This window comes from Neopsephotus bourkii, unplaced genomic scaffold (assembly GCF_033783945.1).
Source record: "Neopsephotus bourkii isolate Nb327-2 ecotype Australia unplaced genomic scaffold, CSIRO-AGI_Nbou_v1 NB_457, whole genome shotgun sequence".
Classification (NCBI taxonomy): domain Eukaryota; kingdom Metazoa; phylum Chordata; class Aves; order Psittaciformes; family Psittacidae; genus Neopsephotus; species Neopsephotus bourkii.
Window position 1 is genome coordinate 1760061 of NW_026900959.1, and position 22971 is coordinate 1783031.

General features: G+C 49.6%; 1 protein-coding gene across 1 annotated transcript; it reads left to right on the forward strand.

Moving 5' to 3' along the window:
• Positions 1-7552: 7552 nt before the first annotated feature.
• On the forward strand, positions 7553-18806 carry STC1 (stanniocalcin 1). The gene is made up of 4 exons (XM_061349741.1): positions 7553-7775; positions 10015-10157; positions 11200-11411; positions 14844-18806. Exons 1-4 carry the CDS (start codon positions 7658-7660, stop codon positions 15124-15126), a joined length of 756 nt encoding a protein of 251 aa, XP_061205725.1. The 5' UTR covers positions 7553-7657; the 3' UTR covers positions 15127-18806.
• The last annotated feature ends 4165 nt before the right edge of the window (positions 18807-22971 follow it).

The window sequence follows — 22971 nt, forward strand, 5'->3', positions numbered from 1 at the left end:
GGTCTGTACAATCTGCTTTCCTCTCCCTTTTAGTGAATGGTGTGAAAAAGGCAAAAATGCCTCTTAAAATGTGGCCGCTGGAGCTGGGATCTCTTCTGTATTGGTGTGTGCCCAGTTAGGAAAGGGGTGCAGGTGAAAGTTCTGATGGCAAGTACATAAAGCATGCAGGGACAGGCCAAGGGGAATGGCTTCAACCTGGCAGAGGGGAGACTGAGCTGAGCTCTCAGGCAGAAGCTGTTCCCTGTGAGGGTGCTGAGGCGCTGGCACAGGGTGCCCAGAGAAGCTGTGGCTGCCCCATCCCTGGCAGTGCTCAAGGCCAGGTTGGACACAGGGGCTTGGAGCAAGCTGCTCCAGTGGAAGGGGTCCCTGCCATGGCAGGGGTTGGAGCTGGAGGAGCTTTAAGGTCCCTTCAACACAAACCATCCTAAGATGAGGTCCTTCTCTGTGTCGCTGCCCGAGAGCCTGGAGCAGCTGTCAGATATTTATGCAAGCCCTTTTCCTCTTCTATTTTAAGATCAGTTTTGATCAAAAAGAGGGTGTGGGGATTGGGGGGGGGGAGAAGAAATCAGCTTCAAACCACGATGCATTATTCAGAGCTCCCTGCTGCTTTTTCCTGCTCCTTTGCAGATGCCGGTGCGAGGTGTAGGGATGAAACGCGCTGCTCCAATGGAACCTGCTGTAGGTGACGGCAAGCAGAGGACTGGAGATGCTGACCTGTTCTCTACAAAACTCAGCCCTTCTCCCTGCCCAAACTGTGCTGTCAAGTTAATCATCATCTCCCTTGGAGGCCAACCCACAGTGAACTTCAGCCAGACAACACATGCGACTCCTCGCAGGACTACTTACTTAGCAGTGTTGAGGGTTTCACATCCAAGGCAGCAGATGGGGAGGATAACACGAGTTCTAGAGGGTGGCAAACAGAGCAGAGTTGGGAACAAGCCGTTTGAGGCCTGTTTCCACTTAGATTTAACCTTCCATCTGAACTGAGGTAACACTGTGCTCGCTCCCAGCTCAGGATGCTTTGCATCACAAGTAGGACTTCATAGGGGTAAAGCACGGCAGAGGAAGCTGCACCGTTAATCTCTGCACAGGCTTGGAAAGAGGTGTGAGGAGCTGCCTTTCCCTCCAGTTCCTGTAATGAATGTTAAGTTTCCAAAGGACATGAAGCAAAATCCTTGTGGTTGAGTTCACAGTGAATGAGGATATGGGGGATATCTTGTGAGACCATCACTGGGGCAGTGGTTGTTATCAGGAGACCTGAAAGGACAAGAGTGGCCCTATTCCTGATGGGAATCTTAGAGCAATACAGAAAACTCCTATGGTTTTCCTGTGACAACAGGTACTGCTTTCCCATTCACTCCTCTGTGTTTTGAACTGTGCCCTGCTCACTTTGCTGCCCTTATCTATGTGTTGTTCAGGCCTTGGCAATGAACAGGTATCCTGCCTCCTGGAAAATCACAGCGGAGGAGCGATTCTCACATTGGAGGTCCTTGGCAGGGCGGTAAGCAGAAGGTTCAATGCGCTCGCTGTAGGATCTGTGCCTTGGTGGGGTCATAAAGGGTAAAACCACACCACGACACTCTTGCAAAACGAATCCCAGTGACTATGGGCTGGGAGGGGTTCTCAAGGGCTGCCCTGCGAATTGCCATGGCCACTGCTGCCCCATTCCTGCTCGCCTTATTTCACACCTCGTGCTGAGGTCACCCTGCAAGGGGCTGAGCAGGGAATGCTCTGCAGACAGGGGGCAAGATCTTCCCAAGGCTTCCTCCACGCACACACACAGAAAAGCAGATTCATGATTCATGAAGGCTCTGGCCATAGATCTTGCACAGAAATGCTTGGCAGCTTTAGAGAATAGCTGGGTTTATTTTAACCTTTAAGAATGACACCAATTTCACAGCTGTTAATGCTATGTGGCTCCTACGCTTTCCAATGCAAATTACACATGAAGGGCTAATGCATTTTGATGAAGGGGGGGAGAGGCAGAATCTCCATATTAATGTGCCAATAGCTTTGTTCTCAAGTGTTTCATTTTATGCTTTAATGAGAGATCCTCTCTCTGGTTAAGGCAAGCCTTTGCAAGAAACTCTTTAGGTATTTGCTGGTGTCATCAGGCTCTGGAGAAGGGGGAGGGAAATGCTTCTTGCACGTGCAGGATGGGGGGTGCCTCTATGGCAAAGGCTGCTGTGGGGGGAGTCCCATGTAGATGGGGGAGTCTCTGAGTAGAGAGACCCTCACATTGGGGTTTGGGGTTAACCCTTACTGCAGCCAAAGGGATCGGGGGTCTTGGTGGAGGGTGGATGACGGGGGTTGTCCAACCACTGTTAAACTTGGGGGGCTTCCTCTCTTTTGTCACCGGTGCCAGCATCTCTGAGCTCTGATTGCTTTGACTCCAGGTGAACAGCCCTGTCACCGTGCACAGGAGCCCGGCGTTCCGTCCCCATGCGCATCCTCCCAAACGCATCACTCAACGGCGTGCTTTGGGATAACCTGCCAAAGCACATGGCCCCGTGTAAATGCAGCTTCATCACCTCCATGGGCCACGTCCTGCTTCTGTAACTCCTTTTGGCTGGTGCTTCGGGGCCAGGGCTGGGACTGGCACATCTACCTGCTGGATGGAAGGATTAAAGAGCCTCTGACTCTGTTTTCCAGGTACAAATGCAGTCCAAGGCAGGGATACCCATGTTTGGTTAGAGTGGAGTAAAGCTGCCAGCCTGCTACAGCAATGCCTTTAAAGGCCTGTTTCACCTTCCACAGATGAGGGTTTCAGTGCCTGCATCAGGCCAAGGTACCACGAGTTGAGTGCTGAAAGTTCTTTATGTATCTGCTCCGTGATGCACATTTGGTTTTAATCAAAGCCCCACTGAAAGAGGCAGTTGGATTTCCAGCATAGGATTACAAGTAATACCGGGTTATTATTAGTAATCACTTTTCATCATGCGTTGCATTTACAGGATACAAAACAACCCCAGCAGAAATCTATTGAAATACATCATTCCTTCTATTAGAAAACACCCCGGCGTTGTGTGAAGTGAATAAATCATGCAGCAGAGTAAAATGAGAAGGCCTTGAACTTCCTTCCTTTATGTTTCTGATTAACTCAAAGCCAATAGAAGGCAACGGTCATAACCTTCTGTGGGGCATTAAACAACTGCACCTTCAACACAGAGCGGGCGTGCTGCAGTCCGACCCCTTCTGCCTTTGTGCATGCGAACCAGAGGGAACCAATCTCGTTGTTGAATAAGAAGATCCTAAGCAGGGGTTTTGCTGGTGCTGTTGACAGGTTTCTAGAGCGAAGGCCAAAGCCTGCAGAGGGATCCAAGCGGCTGTGTTGGGGCAGACACCCAGGTAACTCCTCAATTGCATCCTGCCTTTTAGAACAAGTTCTGACATCACTTGCACCGGTGCAGCCAGGGTTATTCATTTGGGCTAAGCAAATTAAAAGGTTCTGCTTAGCCTCTCCCTTACTTTGCTTTCATTCTGTCAGGGTAATTGAAGCTACTCCTGGTTTATAACCCTGCGCCGGGGGATTGCATCCAGACAGCGTGTAGTGACGCATCGGAATAATGGTGCAGATGAAGGGCTCATATTGAATTCGGCGGTTATACTAATGTACACCTGCTGGGGAGCTGGTCCAGCGGGCTGGATGTGTGCAGGCGGCTGGCGAGCTGTCAAGGCCTCGAGACAGCGCAGGTTTGATCCTTACAACATGCTTCCCACGTGGAAGCTGTGGCAAGGAGGCAGCAGGGTGCTCCCACAGCCCTGCATAGGTGCAGCGGTGGAAGGGGCTTGGTTGAGGTGTAAAAGCCACCTTGAGGGGGAGGTGTTGTCTGCAATGGGCTGGGATAGAGGAGTGGGTGATGGAGAGTGGCTCAGCCTGGAGTCCTGCATCCAGCTCCGGGGCAACAACACAAGAGGGACATGGAGCTGTTGGAGTGAAGCCATGGGGATGCTGTGAGGGCTGGAGCAGCTCTGCCCTGGAGCCAGGCTGAGAGAGCTGGGCTGGGGCAGCCTGGAGAAGAGAAGGCTTCTGGAGGGGAGGCCTTAGAGCAGCACTGGAGCTGCTGGAGAGCTGGAGAGGGGCTTGGGACAAGGGCCTGTAGGGACAGGCCAAGGGGAATGGCTTGAACCTGCCCGAGGGGAGACTGAGCTGAGCTCTTAGGCAGAAGCTCTTCCCTGTGAGGGTGCTGAGGCGCTGGCACAGGGTGCCCAGAGAAGCTGTGGCTGCCCCATCCCTGGCAGTGCTCAAGGCCAGGTTGGACACAGGGGCTTGGAGCAAGCTGCTCCAGTGGAAGGGGTCCCTGCCATTGGAGCTGGAGGAGCTTTAAGGACCCTTCAACCCAAACCACTCTGACTGCTCTCTGCCCCTTGCAGGACACGAGTCCAGCTCCACACGACCCCAGACACCTGATGCTGCTCCGCCTCGGCTCGGCTGACCCCATCCATCCCATCCGCAGGGCTCGGAAGGGGTGGGGTGGCTGCGGACGTGTGTGCCACGGAGTCACGGCGGCGAGAGGAGGTCCCTGTGCTCGGCAGCAGCAGACGTGCGGGGACGGCCCAGCCGAGCGTTGCTAACTCCCGACGTGATGCAGTTGCTCACGTCCCTCCGGCACGGAGCGAATGGAGGGGTCCTGAGCCGGCCAAGGGGGGCTGGACGGTGGGCAGGGATCCAGTTACACAATGGCAACGGGGGGGCCTCTGCCCTGCCAGCGGCTTCCAGCCAGGGAGCAGCTGAGCACAGAGGAGGGGGGGATTGACTCCAGGTTCCCTGCTTCTCCGTTTCTTCTTCTCTTTCATCCCCCCCCGTATTTCTTAGCGAGGTTGGACACAAACCTGGACACCTTGGGAATAGGCGAGCAGCAGCACAATAGCGCGCACTGTTCGCTTGAACAGGATCCCTTGAATGGTGATGGAAAGAAGGGCATGGTTCATACAGTGCCTTTCTTTTCTCTCCTTACACGTATCAGCCAGGAAACTAACCCTTCTGCTTGAGGGCAGCCTTTATCCTGTAAGGGAAGCTCCGGGGAAATCTGTTCCAGAGGGTTGTGCTGAGCCTTTAGTAGCAAATAGTGGGACTTGGGTTTAGTTTTGGAAGGGGACTTTTCCCTCTTCTGGTGAGATTCCTATGGCGTAGGCCTGCTATTAATGAGAACAGGAGGAAGGAAGATACTAGGGAAAAGCTTACCCCTGAATGGGTATTCTTGTGTCCCTGTTCCCTCTAAAACATGCCCCTGGAATGGGCAAACCACCAATCCTTAAGCAGCCCAGTGATTCCTGTGCTGTTCCTGTTTTCCTCTGCCATCACACAGAGTGCAGGGTGGAAGTTACAGGGGGATTGCAGAGTTCCTGATGCCTTCATTACACAAAATGAGTGATGGAAATAGGCTCTGGTACCGAAGGACTCAAATGTCTCAGGCAGAAATCAGCTTGAACAAGTCCCCTGCCAAATTTGAGAGCAACTCAGTGTGGGTCCATCACTCCTTAAGTCATTTCCCCACTTCCCTTTCTTCCCAGGGTCTTTCTGGAGACCTGAAGTCTGCTGTTATAACATCTGGATGTGTCCTGATCCAATACAATTACTCTGTGTTGTAGTGCCCCTTCCTGTTGCCAAACTGAGCCTCATCTTACACTTGATCTCCTGTTGTTGCTGTTGGGAATTAAAGCAGGTTACTTGGAAAACTGAAGCAGGTACAGTTAGTGAGTATATCCATAAAGGAGTAAATCAGCCCTGGAATAATGCTCTGGAAGGATTTTAGTATCTATAGGAGCTACTTGCTACTAATTTTGCCATTCACTTGGACTTGGATAGGATGCAGATGAGCTCAAAGGGCCGGGGCAACCCGGTTTGGTTTGCAATTGAAGTTGACCCCAACCATGCCAACACAAACGGGGCTGGCGGCTCCTCTTTGGAAGCCATCAGAGCTCAGGGATGGGGTGAGGAGGCAGAGTGGTCCCATTGCCATCAAACCAAGGCAAAAGGAAGGCAGGGATGAGGTAAAGGAGTGGGCACTGCTTCTGGAGCTCCACTAAGGAAGAGGCTACTTGTGTTCTCTTTAAATTGCTTCCTTATTGAGTTTAAAGTTTAGCTGCCCATAAACGTGAATGGTGCCCATGGGACGAGGGGGATTTGTGCCTCCGCTTCCATGAGGTCTGTGGGAATGGTTCATCCAGACGGACCTTGTGCACGTGGATGGATGTGGGAGTCTGTTCAAGCTGCTTTTCCTTGCCTGGCACCACAGGGACAAGAGTGTTTCTCCTTCAGTAGAGAAGATCATGGGGATGGCTGAGTGAGATCAAGATCCCAAAGCAGCTCTCTTGTCTCTGATCCATAGGACACGATTTTGAACTCTTTTGGCTTATTCTAAGCTGCAGGAACTTACAACTTTTTATCTATAAATCTCCTTTCTCTGTGCACCTTCTCAATTTCCTTTCAGCTCTAAGGCTTAATACCACTGCTTAGACTTTCATCCCTAAATGCCCAGAGCCTTACATTGTCTCTGATACAGAAGAGAATCAGTTCTCCAGTGTGTTAATCCTCATTCCGTGCCATTAACATGAAGATTAAATCAAGCATTAGGGTGCCTCCTCCCGTTATGAAATCTGAAGAACAGGATTGAATCTGGGGGGGGGTGGAGGGAGGAAAACCACCAAACACCTAAAAAATCGGTTCTTGAGCCTCACTGGGAATAAGGAGCAGCAAAACTGCACTGAAGGCCAGGGTAGGAAGCGTGGCTTTACTGGGAAGGGGGAGATAAGGAGTGTGGTGTGTGAGGAATAGGGATTTAGGCACGGAGAGGGTATTTGCATGTGCCTACGTGAGGTGTAGTGTGTTTGGACGTGGGCTCAGGGCTGCGCACACGTGCTTTGGCAGGCAAGAGGCGATGCCTCCCGTCCGCACGCACACAGGTACGTCCCCTTTGCCTTTCCGGGGGGCCAGGGGCAGGCATGGAACTGCCTCACTGCACGGGGGGGGCTCAGGGCCAGCCCCATGCGAATCCCCCTTCCCAAGGGCTGGAATAGCTGCAAAGGGATGGGAAAATCTCTCTTCTTAAAGGGCAGGTGATTTGTTCTTTGCGGGAGGGGGGGGAAGATTTCGAGCTGCGCTGTCATTTCCTTGAGCTCAATTATCCATAGGAAGTCGTCCTGTTCTCCACCCCCCCGCCCCGTTTCCCACCCCAAAGATTAACTTGTGGGTTATTGTTGTTTGGCAGGTACTTTTAATGGGCTGGAAAATATTCTTCCTGTGAAGTTGCAGTGTTCTGGGGCTTGAATGAGTCCACTCTGCCATTGGCTCTGCCCAGCGCCTCCCCATTGGCTCCGCAGCCCGCGGGGGGACCGATAAGGGCGGCTATAAAAGCCCTCGGCACCGCTCCTGGTCCCCCAGCGAGCAGGAGCCAGAGGGGCCGGACAGAGCCGGGCTGCAGCACGTCCCCGAGCCTCAGCCGACTCCGTGCTGTCTCTGCCTGGGAGCGCGTATCCAGATCCACGTCTTTGCTGGAGCCGAAGTGGAAGAAGAGAGAGAGGGATACACACATAACACCCATATAAAAAAAAAAAAAAAAAAACCAACCAAAAAAAACCAACAACAAAAAAAAAGACCAAAAAGCCAAAAATCCCACCCCCAAAAAAACCACACTTAGCGGAAACTTGTCAGAGAATGCTCCTAAAGTCTGGCTTTCTCCTGCTGCTGGTGATCAGTGCATCCGCATCCTATGAAGCTGAACAGAATGACTCTGTGAGCCCCAGGAAGCCCAGGGTTGCAGCCCAGAACTCAGGTAACACCCAGCAAGGAGGGCTTTGAGCCTGAACCCTGACGTGTTGAACTGTCTCAGATCTCTCTGCTGATGATTTTTTTCCCTTTCTTTTCTTTTTATTTCCTTTTTTCTTGTTCTCTTTCTTTTCTTTTTCTTTTTTCTTTGCTTATAAACTTAATGGCTGGTAGGAAGCAATCTGAATTTAAGGGGCTGAATCAGGATATTGGTGCATAGCTGGGGAAGGAATCTTCTCCTTTCAGGAGCTGGGGCAGGGAACCGGTGTGTGAGCTGCTTGCAGGATGCAATCCATTCTCTCTCCTCCTCCCCCAGCTCCTAAATGAGTTCCATGTACTTTTTCTTCCCCTGCCTGCATGTCTCCTTCTCTCGTCTCCCATTGCAGCCGTACTTTGGTGTTAAATCCCTTGCTTTTGAGGAAGTTGATACAAATCCGTGGCGATTTGAGGGAACCATTGTTCTGCCACACATCTGCCTATTCAGAGAGGGGGGCAGAGGGAAACGTGACTTTGAAGAATGCAGTAACCTAGAAACTGTCCCTTGCTAGCGTTTCTTCCCGACGCCTGCTTGCTGTCAGTTCGGGGGTACCATAAAACAAACCCGATGGTGATCTTTAACAAACTTGCTTTTACAATGGAGAGAAAAATTGCTGGCAAGTCGTCTCTGGATGGCTCCACTTTGTGCACTGGAGATGCTTAAGATAAGTTGGACACATTGTCTTGAACAATGGGGATTAAGAATCCGTCTCCTACTATACAGCAAAGATATTAGGTCTCTTAATTTGGAGCTTATTTTAGCTCTGCAAGGCTCTGCAGCATTATCCTAGGGTGTTTGCTCAATTTCCTTTTGTATTTGGTTGCTATAGAAACATAGGGTCTCACTCTTGCACCGTGCCTAAAACAATAAAAGCTTAATGCAGACTAAGTCTGCTGCAAGCAAAGTTCTAATTTGAACCTGTGGAAACATAATTGTGGGAATGGCTTGGGCGATGGGGAGGTTATGAACTGGGGAAGAGGATGAGCTGACTCAATATTTCTCCCTTCAGGCACGTAAGCAGGAGTGGAGAATGAGGAGGGGTTAATGGGGTGATCCCTTCAAATGCTCTCTATTTTCTCCTGCGTTCTGTGAAGCTCCCTGTTGTCTGGATGTGTCTTTAGGCTACAACTTAGCTCTCAGGAAGGTGTGTTCCCTTCCGCTGGAGGCAAACCCTCACTTTTCCCACACCTCGGATTGCAATGGGAGACACGGGCTTTGCCTTTCTGCCTCAAGAATGCCTCGTAACATGAGCTGCAAAAGTCATGACCGTGCCTTGCACAGGCACATAAGGGGACGGATGTTCAGCTTCCCAAAAAAGGTTAAATCCCTCCTAATTTCAGGGCAATCATGTGGCAATACTGCTGATTCATTGTTAAAATGCACAATATCTGCGCTAAAAGGGACAGGGTGACATGGATACCCTCCTGTTCAGCCTAACCAGTGCCTCAAGGGGGTAAATTATACACGGGCAGCTTCGTTGCCTTAAACTTTTCCTGCCCAAATGCCCCTTTTGTCTGCATGTCTTCAGTGATGCGACCCTTCTAGGCTGTGCTTGCGAGCTGCTGGGTACCAGGTTAGGGTTTAGCTGCTCGTTCAAGTCCTTTGTACCGCTGACTGACACACAAACTAAGATCTTATTTTCAGGTTGTTGATGCTTTTTAGGTGTCTCCAGAGACACAACCCCAGCACTTCCTCACCAGGAGTGCACGTTTCATGCCAGTTTATTGGCAGTTGCCATCACTTCAGGCTCATTTTAAAGGAGATTTGTGAACTGGGTGCTGCCAAGCTGCTCCGACCTGCCTTTGGTTTAAGACTGTGGAGAAGACCTCACCACTCAGGGCTCTTCATGTGCCCATCCTCATTGCTTCTGCCTTCTTTAGAGGGAGTCTGAATGGATGCATGCAGTCAAAGTTAGCTTGGGATGGACGCCTCCATTGAGACTCTATCAGATGTTGCCTCTCTGTTGATCTGTACATAACTGATGGAAGATGTAGGTAGTTGCAGTTTCCATCCCTCAATTTGGTGGTGATCTTCAGTTAATAACTGCCTTTAGCAATGCCTTTATGCTCTTTTCTACACCTCTCCCTCCAGCCTTTCAAGGCAAATAGGCTGCTGCTTGACAGCATTGAGCACAATCTGCTTAGCACTGGAGAAGGGGTCAATGGCATCGGGTGCATGCATCATGTTGTGCCTGTTCCTCTCTCCACAGCCGAGGTGGTTCGCTGCCTGAACAGTGCCCTTCAGGTGGGCTGCGGGGCCTTTGCCTGCCTGGAGAACTCCACGTGTGACACGGATGGCATGTATGACATCTGCAAGTCCTTCCTCTACAGTGCTGCTAAATTCGACACTCAGGTACGGGATAAAGGGGCCATAATGTTGCCTCGCACCTTAACGTGTGTGTTCTTATGGGGATGGGGTCTGTGCAGGCTTAACCCTTCCTTTCTTGCAGCCCTCCCTGGGGCTCAGCTCCTCCTCTGAGCCATCACTTTGATTTTTGGCTCCCAGCGCATCCTTCAGGGCTGTTTTCTGCAGCACATTTTCCACGTGCTGTATGCTGTGTGTGAGGACTTGGCAGGGAGCGTTCCGTGGGGCGGAGAGCAAAGTTTCCTCTTCGGGAGGAAATACAAACGTTCCTCTGACAAAGTAAAGCTCCTGAGTGTGTGACCTGGCACAGGGCTGGGGTTTGAATTGGAAGTCTTCAGGCCTGGGAATGCACGGCCACATCAGCCTCTCCAGGGCTGCGGTAGCTCGCAGTGGGATAAATAGGATCATGTCAGAGGGACTGTGGCTCCCAAGGGCCCTCTTCCTTTCTGCTTTCTTCCCAACGTGTGCTCTCACTCCCAAGGACAAACCTTAAAAGCTCTTAAAGCATCCTGAGGTCTCGGTGAACCAAATGCACTCAGTTGCTGGTGTGTGCTGAGTGGTCCAGCCCCATCCCAGTGGGCAGGACTGGCCCATCCCTAGTGCTGGCACTCTTAGGTCTCTTCACGCAATGACTTCCATTGCCTAAATGTTTTGGAAACATCTGTCCTCTCTGGGCTTGTGCATCCCAACTGAAACTGCTATGGATGATAGCGATGCAATAATTATCACAGACTCATGGAATGGTTTGGGTTGGGAAGGACCTGAAAGCTCATCCAGTTCCAACCCCAGGCAGGGACACCTTCCACCAGAGCAGCTTGATCCAACCTGGCCTTGAACACTGTCAGGGATGGGGCAGCCACAGCTTCCTCGGGCTTTTAGGGTCCAGTTCCCTGCCCTGCCTGGTAAGGGACCTCCAGCAAGTCTGTGATTGCAGCAAGGGTAACCAGTAGCAGCCAGGCACAGTGGAGTATCTCCATACATCCCTTGCTATGAAATCTGTTGTAGTTTAAGGTTTTTCTTCTGTTTCCAGGGAAAAGCTTTTGTGAAAGAAAGCTTGAAATGCATCGCAAACGGGGTTACGTCCAAGGTGTTCCTGGCCATCCGGAGGTGCTCCACGTTCCAAAGGATGATCTCCGAGGTGCAAGAGGAGTGCTACAGCAAACTGGACATGTGTGGCATCGCCAGGCGGAACCCTGAAGCCATCACGGAGGTGGTCCAGCTTCCGAATCAGTTCTCAAACCGGTACGTGGAGCTTCCCTCAGCTGAAATCCATCAGGTGCAATAATGGGAAAGAAATGAGAGGAACCAAATGGGCTTCCCTTCTTAAAGTCCTACTGTAGTGCAGGCTAAGCAGTGCTCTCTGCCTTTTCAAGTCCTTGTTCAGTTTTACCAGCATTCCTCTGATTCTCCCTTTGGTGAATACACTGACAAACATCTCCAGGGGAGAATCCTAAAATGAACTGGACAGGCATTGCTTCAAAGCCTGGAGTTTGTTTAAATGCTGGTTCTTTCAGTCTGAAGGCAGGATAACAACAACCAGAGCTTTCCAATACCAAACCCAGTTCTATCAATGTAGCATCTCTGGCACATTGGGCACTTCAGAGCTTCAGAACCTCTTGCAGCTTCCTTCACATTGCAGCCACCCCCTGCCCTGGGTTTATTTGGCACGTGGTAAATGAGAGCTTGCCCATAGCAGTATGAAGCACAAGGAAAGAGAATCAGCAAACATGCTGCTCTGTAACCTCATTCTGCTGTGGTCAGGTAGTTTGTATTTATAGGGATAGTCTGGTGTTCTTAAAGGTCTCTTCTAGGGTTGTCCTCAGCCCTGTTCCTTCTTGCCTGCAGAACCAGGCACGTCATGCTGCTCTCTGGCACCTTTATCTGAGCACTGAACTGCCCTGTCCCCGTCCTCCAAGGACAAGGGACAGAGAGAGGCTTCAGCGAGCTGCTGCAGTCTGCGCAGTCATGCTGCAAGGGCAGGGATTTCTTCCCCTGAATCCTGGAACAATCAGTGCTGAGTCTTGTGATTGGGATAAAAGGGATCTTCTTGAGCACTTTGTGTAAATATGCTCTAGAATTTGAGTGCAAACAGACCAAGCTGCAGTTTAACATGATGGCTGGCTGTGGCCAATGCTACAGCTCCTCTGGGGTGGCTGATTGACTTGATCTAGAAGCATCTGAGCACTCCAGGCCTATCCTAGGGCAGGTATGCAAGTGATAACTGGATGTTGCATCTCTGACTGCTATCGGTTTATTATGGCAAACTCTATTGTAGTTATTATATCTAGAAAATCCTGCATGTAGGAAGGTGAAAATTACATTTGTGTCTTTGCCCTCTTCCCCCAAGCAAATCAGGAAGAGGTTTGCTTCAGCATTCACCTGAGGGCTGGGATGAGGAGCAGGGAGCCCTGTGGCATCAGAAAGAGCAGTTCAGGTCAATCTGGTGGACTGCAGCCTTGAACCAGCCCTTGGTGGGGCCATGGGGGCACGAGGGTGAAGAGGGATGCGTGGCCGCTTGGGCGAGGGGGGATGCAGTGATGGCAGCAGCAGTGTTGTACGTGTTGGTCCAAAGGGAACTCCTCCCCTACCGCCGCCAACCCTTCTTGAAGCCAGAGGATATTATGACATGTTGAGTAACAAAAGCAGCAGGATTTCCCAGCTAATAGTTTACATTGAGGTCTCCTAAAGCATCCTGCTTTCCCAGCCCCTGTCCCAACATAGCCACAGAATAAGAATGTGCCACTTGGCCTGGGACACTGAGAGGAAGTAGTTAAAGGTCATAGCATCTTCCTGTGATTTAATCTCATGGCAGGAGCAGGAGGAGAGGAAAGCCTTGTTGCCTTGGCTTGCAGTCTAAGGCACTAGCAAACTGTTTGATTGCAGCTCCAGCTATGGAAACCACCAAGCTTTATCTGTGTGAAGGAGGTGGAGGCAGCGCAGCAGAGGAAGGTGGATGGGATCTGCTCCTCCTGTCCCGTTAGGCTGGAACTGATTTGAGCTGGATGTGCGGCTCGCACAGATGTATTCATCATCAACCACTGCGCACCCTTCAGACCTCAATCTCAGCCCTGCCAAGCCGTGCTTGCTCTGTGCTCCCCCGTGCCAAAGCCTGGTCCTTTTGTGCTTCAAGAGCAGCAGAAACTTTAACCTCACCTGACCTCCACTGGCTGCTCTAAAGGCCAGAGCTGAGAGTTAGGAAAGAGTTTGAATGTGAGCTCTCATTTCCCTCTTCCTTCCCCTCCTCCACCTGCAGGTTATTCTCTTCTCTGCTCCGGTGGAAAAATGTCACCATGACCTTAAAGGCTTAAAATAAGTTTCCCAACGTCCTTCCAGGCAGGAGTAGCCCAGCAGATACGGGACCGCTCCTCTTCTCCCCCCTTGCCCTCCCTAGGAAGATGCTCTCTTGTACAGGGAGGTCCCACTTGCCTGCCCTGTGGAGGATCGTTCCTTTGAGTGCTGTTCTCTGCTCAGCTGGGCAAACAGATCAGCCCTGGATCGGTTCCTGGAGCAAGGAACGTGTGCTCCAGGCTGCTGGAAGGCCAAAATGCAGCAGCAGGCTGGAGAGGAGGCGAGCACGCAACAGGGCAGAGCGTAAGGTCCTCCCTTGTGATTTAAATGCATGGTCACCGATCGTGTGCCCTACAGATCTATCCCCAGGGAATACATGCATCTGTCCGGCTCTGACCTGCTTCTCCCTCTTCTGGTCCCTTGCTAAAGGCTGTGCACGGAGGGAAGGGAGAGGGATGGATGGGGACGGTGCCACAGGGATGGGTACGTTTGTAGGCCGGGTTGCACAACCTCAGACCCGTGGTCTGTTTTAGTCTGTGATGTGGTTTGGTGACAGGCAGAATCGATCAGGAAGATGCAATTATTTTTCTTCCTAAAGATCTAGAAACTCAGGTTGTTCAGCGGAGAGTAAAGCACACACTGAAGTGAGTTCCTTCTCTTAGCTCCTCACTCTCACCTTCTTCCCAATGCAGCAAGGGAACATCAAAATCACTTCTGCTTCCTTCTGTGTCTTGAGTACGTATGTGAGCATCTTCAAGTCCAGGGCATTTGTTAGATGCAGAGGGAACATGTACATTGTGCGCTGTCAAAAATCAGTGTCAAACACACCCTGAATGACTTAAAAAACCTGATTCTCAAAGGTTTGTCACTTGAGATCAGCTCCTACCTTTAGTTCTTTCATCTTCATAGGATTATGCAATCACCAAATGGTTTGGGTTGAAGGGACATCAAAGCTCCTCCAGCTCCAACCCGTGCCACGGGCAGGGACCCCTTCCACCGGAGCAGCTTGCTCCAAGCCCCTGTGTCCAACCTGGCCTTGAGCACTGCCAGGGATGGGGCAGCCACAGCTTCTCTGGGCACCCTGTGCCAGCGCCTCAGCACCCTCACAGGGAAGAGCTTCTGCCTAAGAGCTCAGCTCAGTCTCCCCTCGGGCAGGTTCAAGCCATTCCCCTTGGCCTGTCCCTACAGGCCCTTGTCCCAAGCCCCTCTCCCTGTTTCCTGCAGCCCCTTCAGGCACTGGAGCTGCTCTCAGGTCTCCCCTTCAGGAGCCTTCTCTTCTCCAGGCTGCCCCAGCCCAGCTCTCCCAGCATCTGAACCCATTGCAGCAGCTCCATGCCCCTCTTACCGGGAGCTGCCTCAGCATAACCACCGGTGCCTCTCGTGCAGGTATTACAACAAGCTGGTGAGGAGCCTGTTGGAGTGCGACGAAGAGACTGTGAGCACCATCAAGGACAGCCTGATGGAGAAGATCGGCCCCAACATGGCGAGCCTCTTCCACCTGCTGCAGACGGACCACTGCGCCCAGGGCCACGCGCGCTCCGACTTCGCCCGGAGGCGCATCACGGAGCCACAGAAGCTCAAACTCTACTTCAGGACCCTGCGAGGTGAGGGCCCGGGCCCGGTCCTGGTCCCGGCGCACGCGAAGCGCGGCTCCGCCGAGAGCGCGTAACGCCCCGGCGCGGCGGCCCTGGGTGTTAAGGGATGCTCAGCACGACCAAAGCTCAAGTCTCTCTTCTAGAGGAGTAACGCACCCAACGCAAGTGTACTGTAGCTAGTTTTCACACCCACTAGGACCTGGGTTTAGAGTTAGCCTTGCATTCGTTTCTATTCCTCTCGAAGACAGCGTTTTGCATGGAGCCGTGTTCAGTGTCTCAGCTTTCCCACCATCCAAATGTCTCCATCTCTTTTCTTCCCCACACAAAAGACGCCCCAAAACGATCTTAGTCTTAGCTATAACCCTTAGAACAGTAGTCGGGCCTTCAGACACCAAACTCTAAATGTACTGTAGCACTAACGCCATTGAAGGCTGAAGGTTTGGCACCAGGGAGAATAGCTTGTTCTCTCTTGTAGTAAGCTGGTAGGAGACGATAGATGCACTAATAACTGTTGCACATCCTAAAGATGTCAATGGAATTCGTGTTATGAATCTGTGCTGGCCATGGACGAATATGAATGTCATATTCCTGGTCTCTTAGTGTCATACAGTCCTAACCCTTCCAACACAGCTCTGTTAACCCATTGATTTGCCAAACTCGCTAGCTGTGGGTGATTTTAGTTACCGTGACGTGGCACCACAGTGCAAAATGAGTTAAAACTACCCCACAAACACACAGCAAATCAGGAAAGGAACATTTTGTGCTATGGAAATGACTAAAAGAGGTGCCAGTCGATGGTTGAAGCTAGTCAGAAGGTTACATAATCTTGCATTGTATTTAAAAGCTAACATCTATGTACTGTATTTAACTGTCTAAAGCTTTAACAGAAATCTAACAGAAACATACCCTGTCTTAAGACTAGAGTATTAAAGGTCTTGCTCTAACTGTGGTATAAATAGTTTTAAAATCTGTCATGTACTGTACATAAATTCCACGAGAGGCTGCTTAAAAGGAGCAGAATAGAAGAACTTTATTGCATAAACTCAGTTTTGGAAGTTAGCTATTTCTTTTTGTCCTGGAAACAGCATCGCTGTCGTAGTCAAGAGTTCATGTTCTCCTCTGTGGCCTTTTTATAACGGAAGAGAGAAAAATGTGGAGGGCAGAAATTGCAGGGCCAGAAAGAAGCCTCTCTTCTCATAGTTAAAGTGGAGGGAAAAGAAGGAAAGAATTGTCCCTACTGGCCAGTTACGGACCCATAGAACAGTTTGGGTTGGAGCTCATCCAGTTCCAAACCCCCTGCAAGGAGCAGGGGCATCTTCAACTAGATCAGGTTGCTCACAACCACATCCAGGCTGGCCTTGAATGCCTCCAGTCCTGCCTTGAACGTCTCCAGTCCTATCTCCAAAGAGGGGCTGTGAGACCCAAAGCAGGAGTGCTGCTGCTGCAGAGCTCTTTGGCCTCACTAAAAGCTGCCTTGGGATCCTATGGCTTCCTTTAGAAAGTGATTTTCTGGGGAAGGCAGGAGAACCCCTTCCATTCTCTTCAGCTGCAGAAGCAAAGCAGCGCGCCTGCCTTTGAGAGGCACGATGCTCTCCATCTGCCTTCCTCCCGTCCACCCTTTGAGCAGCCTCGGTGAGGAGGAGCAGAGCAGGAGGTCCCATGCAGTAGCTGGGGCCCCCCCAGCTGCTCTGCACAGTAGCCTGATGGGCTTGAGCCAGCCAAACAAAGCCACATTGTGGCGTGCAACCAACAAGGCCAGTTCCACGCTCCAGATCCATCCCGTTAGAGTCCGTCTGCAGAGTGGATGACTCTTGCTCAACCAGTAGAGAGCTTATACAGGAGGGACCTAGTTTTCTTTTCAAAATCTAAAGCAATATAACCTCTTTTTTTGTTGTTTTCTTTCTTTTTTTTGTTTAAACCACAAAGCCTTTAAACAAGAACTTGCTGCTAATATATTGAAACCAGATGCAGTGGCAGCATTTCTAATATTGCTGTCTTCATTAAATGTAGCCCAAAAGTGCTGTCATAAAATTGTAAGCAGCAAAAAATGTTGCTGACGGTAGAGGGTTGTTGTTTTACTTTATTTGTTTAATACTCTGAATTGTGCCGTCCAGGGCAAGTGAGATGCAATATTGCTTGTTCTTAAATCATAGACTCAGAGAAGAGACGGGGTTGGAGGGACCTTCAAAGGTCATGTTCCAACCCCCTTACAATGAGCAGGGACATCTTCAACTAGATCAGGTTGCTCAGAACCACATCCAGCCTGGCCTTGAATGTCTCCAGGGATGGGGCATCCACCACCTCTCTGGGCAATCAGACAGGTATATAGACTCCAACACCAAGAAGTTTTGCAAGGTGAAAACCAAAGCCCCCTTGAATATCCTGACCCTGAAAGTCTGACTTATATTAGGAAGTGATCCCAGAACTCTGCGTGTGTGACTTCCCACCTCATTACACCTCACACTGCACTGCTGGGAGATGGGCATTGCTCAATGGGGACGTCTTGCTGGGGTTTGTGCATCAAGTGCATGTTGCTGTGTAGGGAAGTAGTTACCAAAAGGTCTTTACTCTGCTTGGGGCAGCATCCAAACACCACCTGGATGGGTGCACTGGCATGGCAAAGCAGCTCCTGGTTTGGGTCCCCACGGCCAATATGGGCTCACACCAGCAGAGCTCATTAAGGACATCGAGCAGCCACAGTTTTCCATGGAGATGCTCCTCAGGGCAAGTGGCTTCTCTGGTGCTTTGTGCACCCCTTTCTATGAAAACCCAAATAAGGTTTATAAAGCTGATTGATGGTTCAAGTGCTCCAAACCCGAGAGTTAGATTACCCCAGACCCTATCTCCTTGGGGTGTCATAGCTAACGCTCTTTTTCCAGTAGGAATTTAAACCTGTTGTCCCCTTCCTTGGTGGGAAGATGAGCGGGAAGATCTGATTTGCTCTGGTATGGCGGGTAACCACGACCTGTGCACTCCCGAGCTCTGCCTCTCATACCAGCACTGCCGTTGAGTGCATTTCTGAGCTGCTTTAATAAGTCACTATTCTTTCCTCTGCTGAAGTAGCAAGGAAGCCACAAGCACACGTCCATCACATCAGAGGGCCTGGGGGTCCCTTTGCCTAACTTTGGGATAAGCTGGTGGTTTAAAGCTCGCTGTGATCAGGGGAGGGGATAGGAGGTGCGAGAGAGGCGCTTCCCATCAGCAGGGAAGGATGCCTGAGTGTGGATGCTTTGAACTGGGTGCAAGAGGTCCCCTGGGGCTGGGGGATGAGTCTCAATACCACGTCCAGTTATTTCACCCTTGATTTAATCTCGAATGCTTTATTTTTTTAACCTTGCATTCATGGCAAAGTGATTTCTCTCGGGGGTGGGGAGGGGCTTCTCTAGAAACGTTTGCATGATTCTCATTGTGATTTGTTTGCACTTTAGATGTTTTGTGCCATTATAAATTTGCATTATTGTATTTATAATTTAAAGATACTTAGAAGAGGGAGAGAGTTTGGGGTTTTTTGGGGTTGTTTTTTTTTTGCTGAGTACTGGAATAAACAGTGAGCATATCTGGTATATGTCATTATTTATTGTTTAAATTACATTTTTAAAGCTCAGTGTGTTCATATAAAGGTTATTTGAAACATATCATAGTAATGAGAAAGATGCAAGTTATTTTCTTTGCTTATTTTTATAATTAAAGATGCGTAACATAATGAGGCCTATGTTGGATTTTCTTCTGCGATGAAATAAAATGTCAAATTTAAGGGGTTTTGGTGTCTGACTCTTTCATTGGGCCTTGCTGGGATTGCTGGGGATGAGAACACCAACAGCATGTCGCTGCACTTACCTTTGACTGAGCATCGTGGCTTTTATGTCTCTTCTGGATGCTGAATGTCCTGGGTTTGGATCCTGGGGTTGTGGGTGGCATGAAGGCAGAGTTCATCACTTACAAGCTGCACAAGATAAGGGTGAGTGTGGAGTAAAGGATTCCTGATGTAGGTTTTCAGTATATAAACTACCATGCTGAGTATGACCGGAATAATACGTCTGGTCTGACCAGACCCTGGATCCTGTAACATCCAAGGGCAACTGGAAATCCCAGTGCTAACAAAGCTCCTGTGATGGGTCTTTGACAGCAGCCTGGCCATGTAACTGGTGTCGTCTTCACCCTGGACCCATTTGTTAATCAGTGCATCCATAACACCATTGCTTTGCTGTACATGGAAATGTGCGTTTGCACTTCATTCAGGAAATCTCTCATTTCCAATGGAACATCAAACCCAGTTTAACAATCACCAGGAAGACTGACAGCCTCATCCAGCCTCATTGCTCCCAAAGCTACTGCAAAGCTTAAATACCATTTCCCCCATCATGCTAGAGTGAGGCTTGTCCAAGAGAACCAATGAATAAATATCAGCAGCACAGCTGGGTTAAAATAAATCTCTGCTTCCTCTTAGGAATCTTTTTCACCAGAGGCTATTCAAACTTTCCTGTTATTGAAATCCATTTTAGTTGAAATGGAAGCTCATCCTAAGGCCCAATAAGTCACCAAAATCAGGATTTAGTATTCTTTGCAAGCGACTAAGCTGCTGTGGTTCACAGCAGTGGGAATGGATGTGCCTTTCCAAGTGGCTTAGGAAAGGATCTCACCCTCTGCCTTCTTCATTTGCTTTTCCATGAAGAGGAATCTCCAAATCACTTGTGGAACATGCGCCTCCCCCCACCTAACTGTAAATCCCTGCCTGCTAAATAACACCCCCACTTCCCAGGAGCCAAAGCAGCAAAGGGAAGAGGGGAATGCCACAAGACTTTAGGGATACCCATTGCTAGAACCAAAGGCAGGGAACGCTGCTGCTCTTGGATAGAGAATACTTGGGAAGAGTACAGAGGCCACGGCACCAAAAGCTGGCATCCACAGCTCTCCTGTATTGAATAACAGTTATAAAATAATTACTATATATATATGATATCTATATAGTGTATATATACTATAATATATATAATATATACTGTACTATATCGATAGTACATAATGTAAATAATTATATGTACTATAGTACATATAAATACTGTACTATATATAATATATATGGTATATACACTATAATATATATAATTTATATATACTATATTAATAGTACATAATGTAAATAATTCTATGTACTATAAATAGTACCTATAAATAATTACTGCACTAATGCAATGTACTATTCAGATGGACTCTTCATCAATCTCAGTGTGCACCGCTGCCTCCTCAGCAAGCCACCTCCATTCCTGGAGGAGGTGAGGCTTTTGCCAGCCCAATGCACAGAGTCACACAGAAACGCAGGGGTTTCCTGAGCCATTTCACACACCAAATTCAGTTTGAAAACCTGCTCGTTCTGGGCTGGGTTTTGTTCTTTGTCCCCCGAGTGCTAAAACTGAACCCCCAAAATGAAAGGAGTAAACTGCCATGAGAACTCTTCAGCATGGCTCAAAGCAAGATCACCTGCAGCAGCCTAATACAGGTTTGCCTTTCTCCTCCCTAATTCAGGACCCACCTTGTGGTGGGGATTATGCATCCTATGGGTTAAAATGTTTGCGATTCATTGACATAGCTTATAAAGCAGGCAGCATGAGTCAAGGGCAGGTGTTTAAACTGAACAGAGGTGTTCATCAGGAGGTTATTTGTCATTATTTTAGTGCTCTTCTCCTTCTTCTTCTCCTTCTACTCCTCCTTCTTCTCCTTCTTCTCCTCCTTCTTCTCCTTATTATTACTGGCAATGTCAGGATACGTTTGTCCCTCGTGTCCCCCATCTCAACCCCATTTCTGAAGTGCAACACCTTCTCAAGGGTTAATGGAAGCAGGGCTTTGCTCTCAAGGCCCTGGCAGCAGCAGGGCTCTCCTCAGACCTGCCACCACAGTGAAAGGACTGCGCACAAGACAGCCCCCAAAAAGGAAATCTCAGCTCAGTGGCATCAGAGTGCATTAAGGTCCTGGTTATCATCTGCAGCTGGAGCGAAGAGCCCGGAGTTAATGTGATTTGGCCAAAGCCCAGTGTCCGTGATTGACCGATGTTCTTGTCTTGGCCTTTTTCTTTTCTTTCCAAAGTTTCATTACAAAACAAGGGGAAAATCATTCCAGCTTTTCCTGGTCCTCACCCTTCCTGCTTGCTCTGCTTGGAGCAAGAGGAGAGAAAGAGCAGGAGCAGGAGAGGAGGAGTGTGAGCCTTGGTCTCTTCCAATGACACTGGGCAAAATGGGAGTGAGATTTGGGAAAAGGCTTCGCTTCCTGCCTCCTGTGAGCTGAGACAAATAAAAAGCAGAAAATAACCCCTTCCACAGTATAATAAAGGACATTGTCTTTGCCGTCATGATTCAGCCGCTACAACCGGGAATATAAAAGGAGCTTAAATAATAAGTAGGATGCTAAAAATACAATCAAAGTACAAATTGACTCCACAGTGGCCGTTCCCATCACACGAGATGCAAAAGGAAAAGGCAGAAGTCCAAATGGATGCAGATTTTGCCACGTTATGAACCAGGATCTCTCAGTCACAGGACACCGGGTGATGTGAATGCAATTGAGATCTTTCTATAGCTCAGTGTAAAGCAATGGCAAAGATCATATTGATGGATTTGGGGATATAACACTGCTTCAAATCACTATTGAATGACTGCAAATCACTTCAGAGGGTAACACAGCTTCTAATAGTGCCAGGGCAAGGGGGAACGGCTTTAACCTGCCAGAGGGGAGATAGAGATGAGATCTGGGGATTCCATGAAATCCCTCTTCCCAAGGCCTGACCAGAGGGAGGGATACTCAGTGGGTGCATAGAGCTTACAGCCAATCTTGTTCAGCAGCACAGGCACCCACCAGGATGACTTGCTCTCAATACATCCACATTTCCCAAGGAAACGGCTCCTCCTCACCCCCTTGGCAGCAGACAAACCTGTATTTCCAAAGGCTCCTTTCCTCCTCTGAACAGCCAAGTCAGGTGGGAGAGATAAAGTCAGGTAATTCCTGCTCCAACCCCCCCTTATCACAGCGATGGGGAGGGATCTGGGCAGCAGCAGCTGGAGAACCTTAGGCACAAAATACCTGTGAGAGAGATGAGAGGTTTACCCCAAAGAACAGCAGGAAAAACAAGTCCAACCTGTAGGAGCTCCTGGGAGGAGGAATGTCGTTATTTTTCACACAGATGCCCTGTTTTCCTCCTTTATTCCTCTAGTTTCTATAGCTTGTAGCCACAACGGATGATCCCTGTCACCTGCACCTCCCCTATTCCCCCTCCAGCCTTCCCCCCGGCTGGGATGGATGCTGCAGGTCCAGGTCCGAATGGTTATTTAAAGAGCAAACAATTATTTCATGGAAACTGCGTTCCCTGTATTCCCAAGCGGGGAGAGAATTCCAGTTGGGTGCCTTTGGATTTCCTTCAGGGCTCTTTTTCAGCTGCAGGCTTGGAAGGGTTTGCGCTGCGAAAACAAATCCCGGCGCTTCTCTCCATGTGCTGTTTGGCTTGGAGTAATCAACCAGGCTCAATAACACCACCAGCCGTCCCCAGCCAGCCATGCCGAGCCCAGGCATGGAATTCTGACAGCCCGGACCAGCAGAAAGAGCCCAGCCATTTGGTTTTATTGCCGGGCTGCTGATAATTAATCCTAGAAGGGGTTTTTTCAGGGCTTAAAAAAAGAACCTTTTTTCTCCCTGAGCTGATGTTTGCTTAACAGTTTCACATGTGGTTCTTAGCATCACTTCTATTTGCTGGCCATGATTTGCATGGGAAGGAGGTGTCCGGCTGGGGGGGGGGGGTTCAAGTTCACATGTGTGGCTCATTATCTGCAAAAAGGTCCCTTTCATCTAATCCTCAGCACCCCTTTATTCCTCCAGTGAGGAGCGCGACTGCCATGGGATAGACTGACATAAAACCTTTCAATATGAAGTGAATC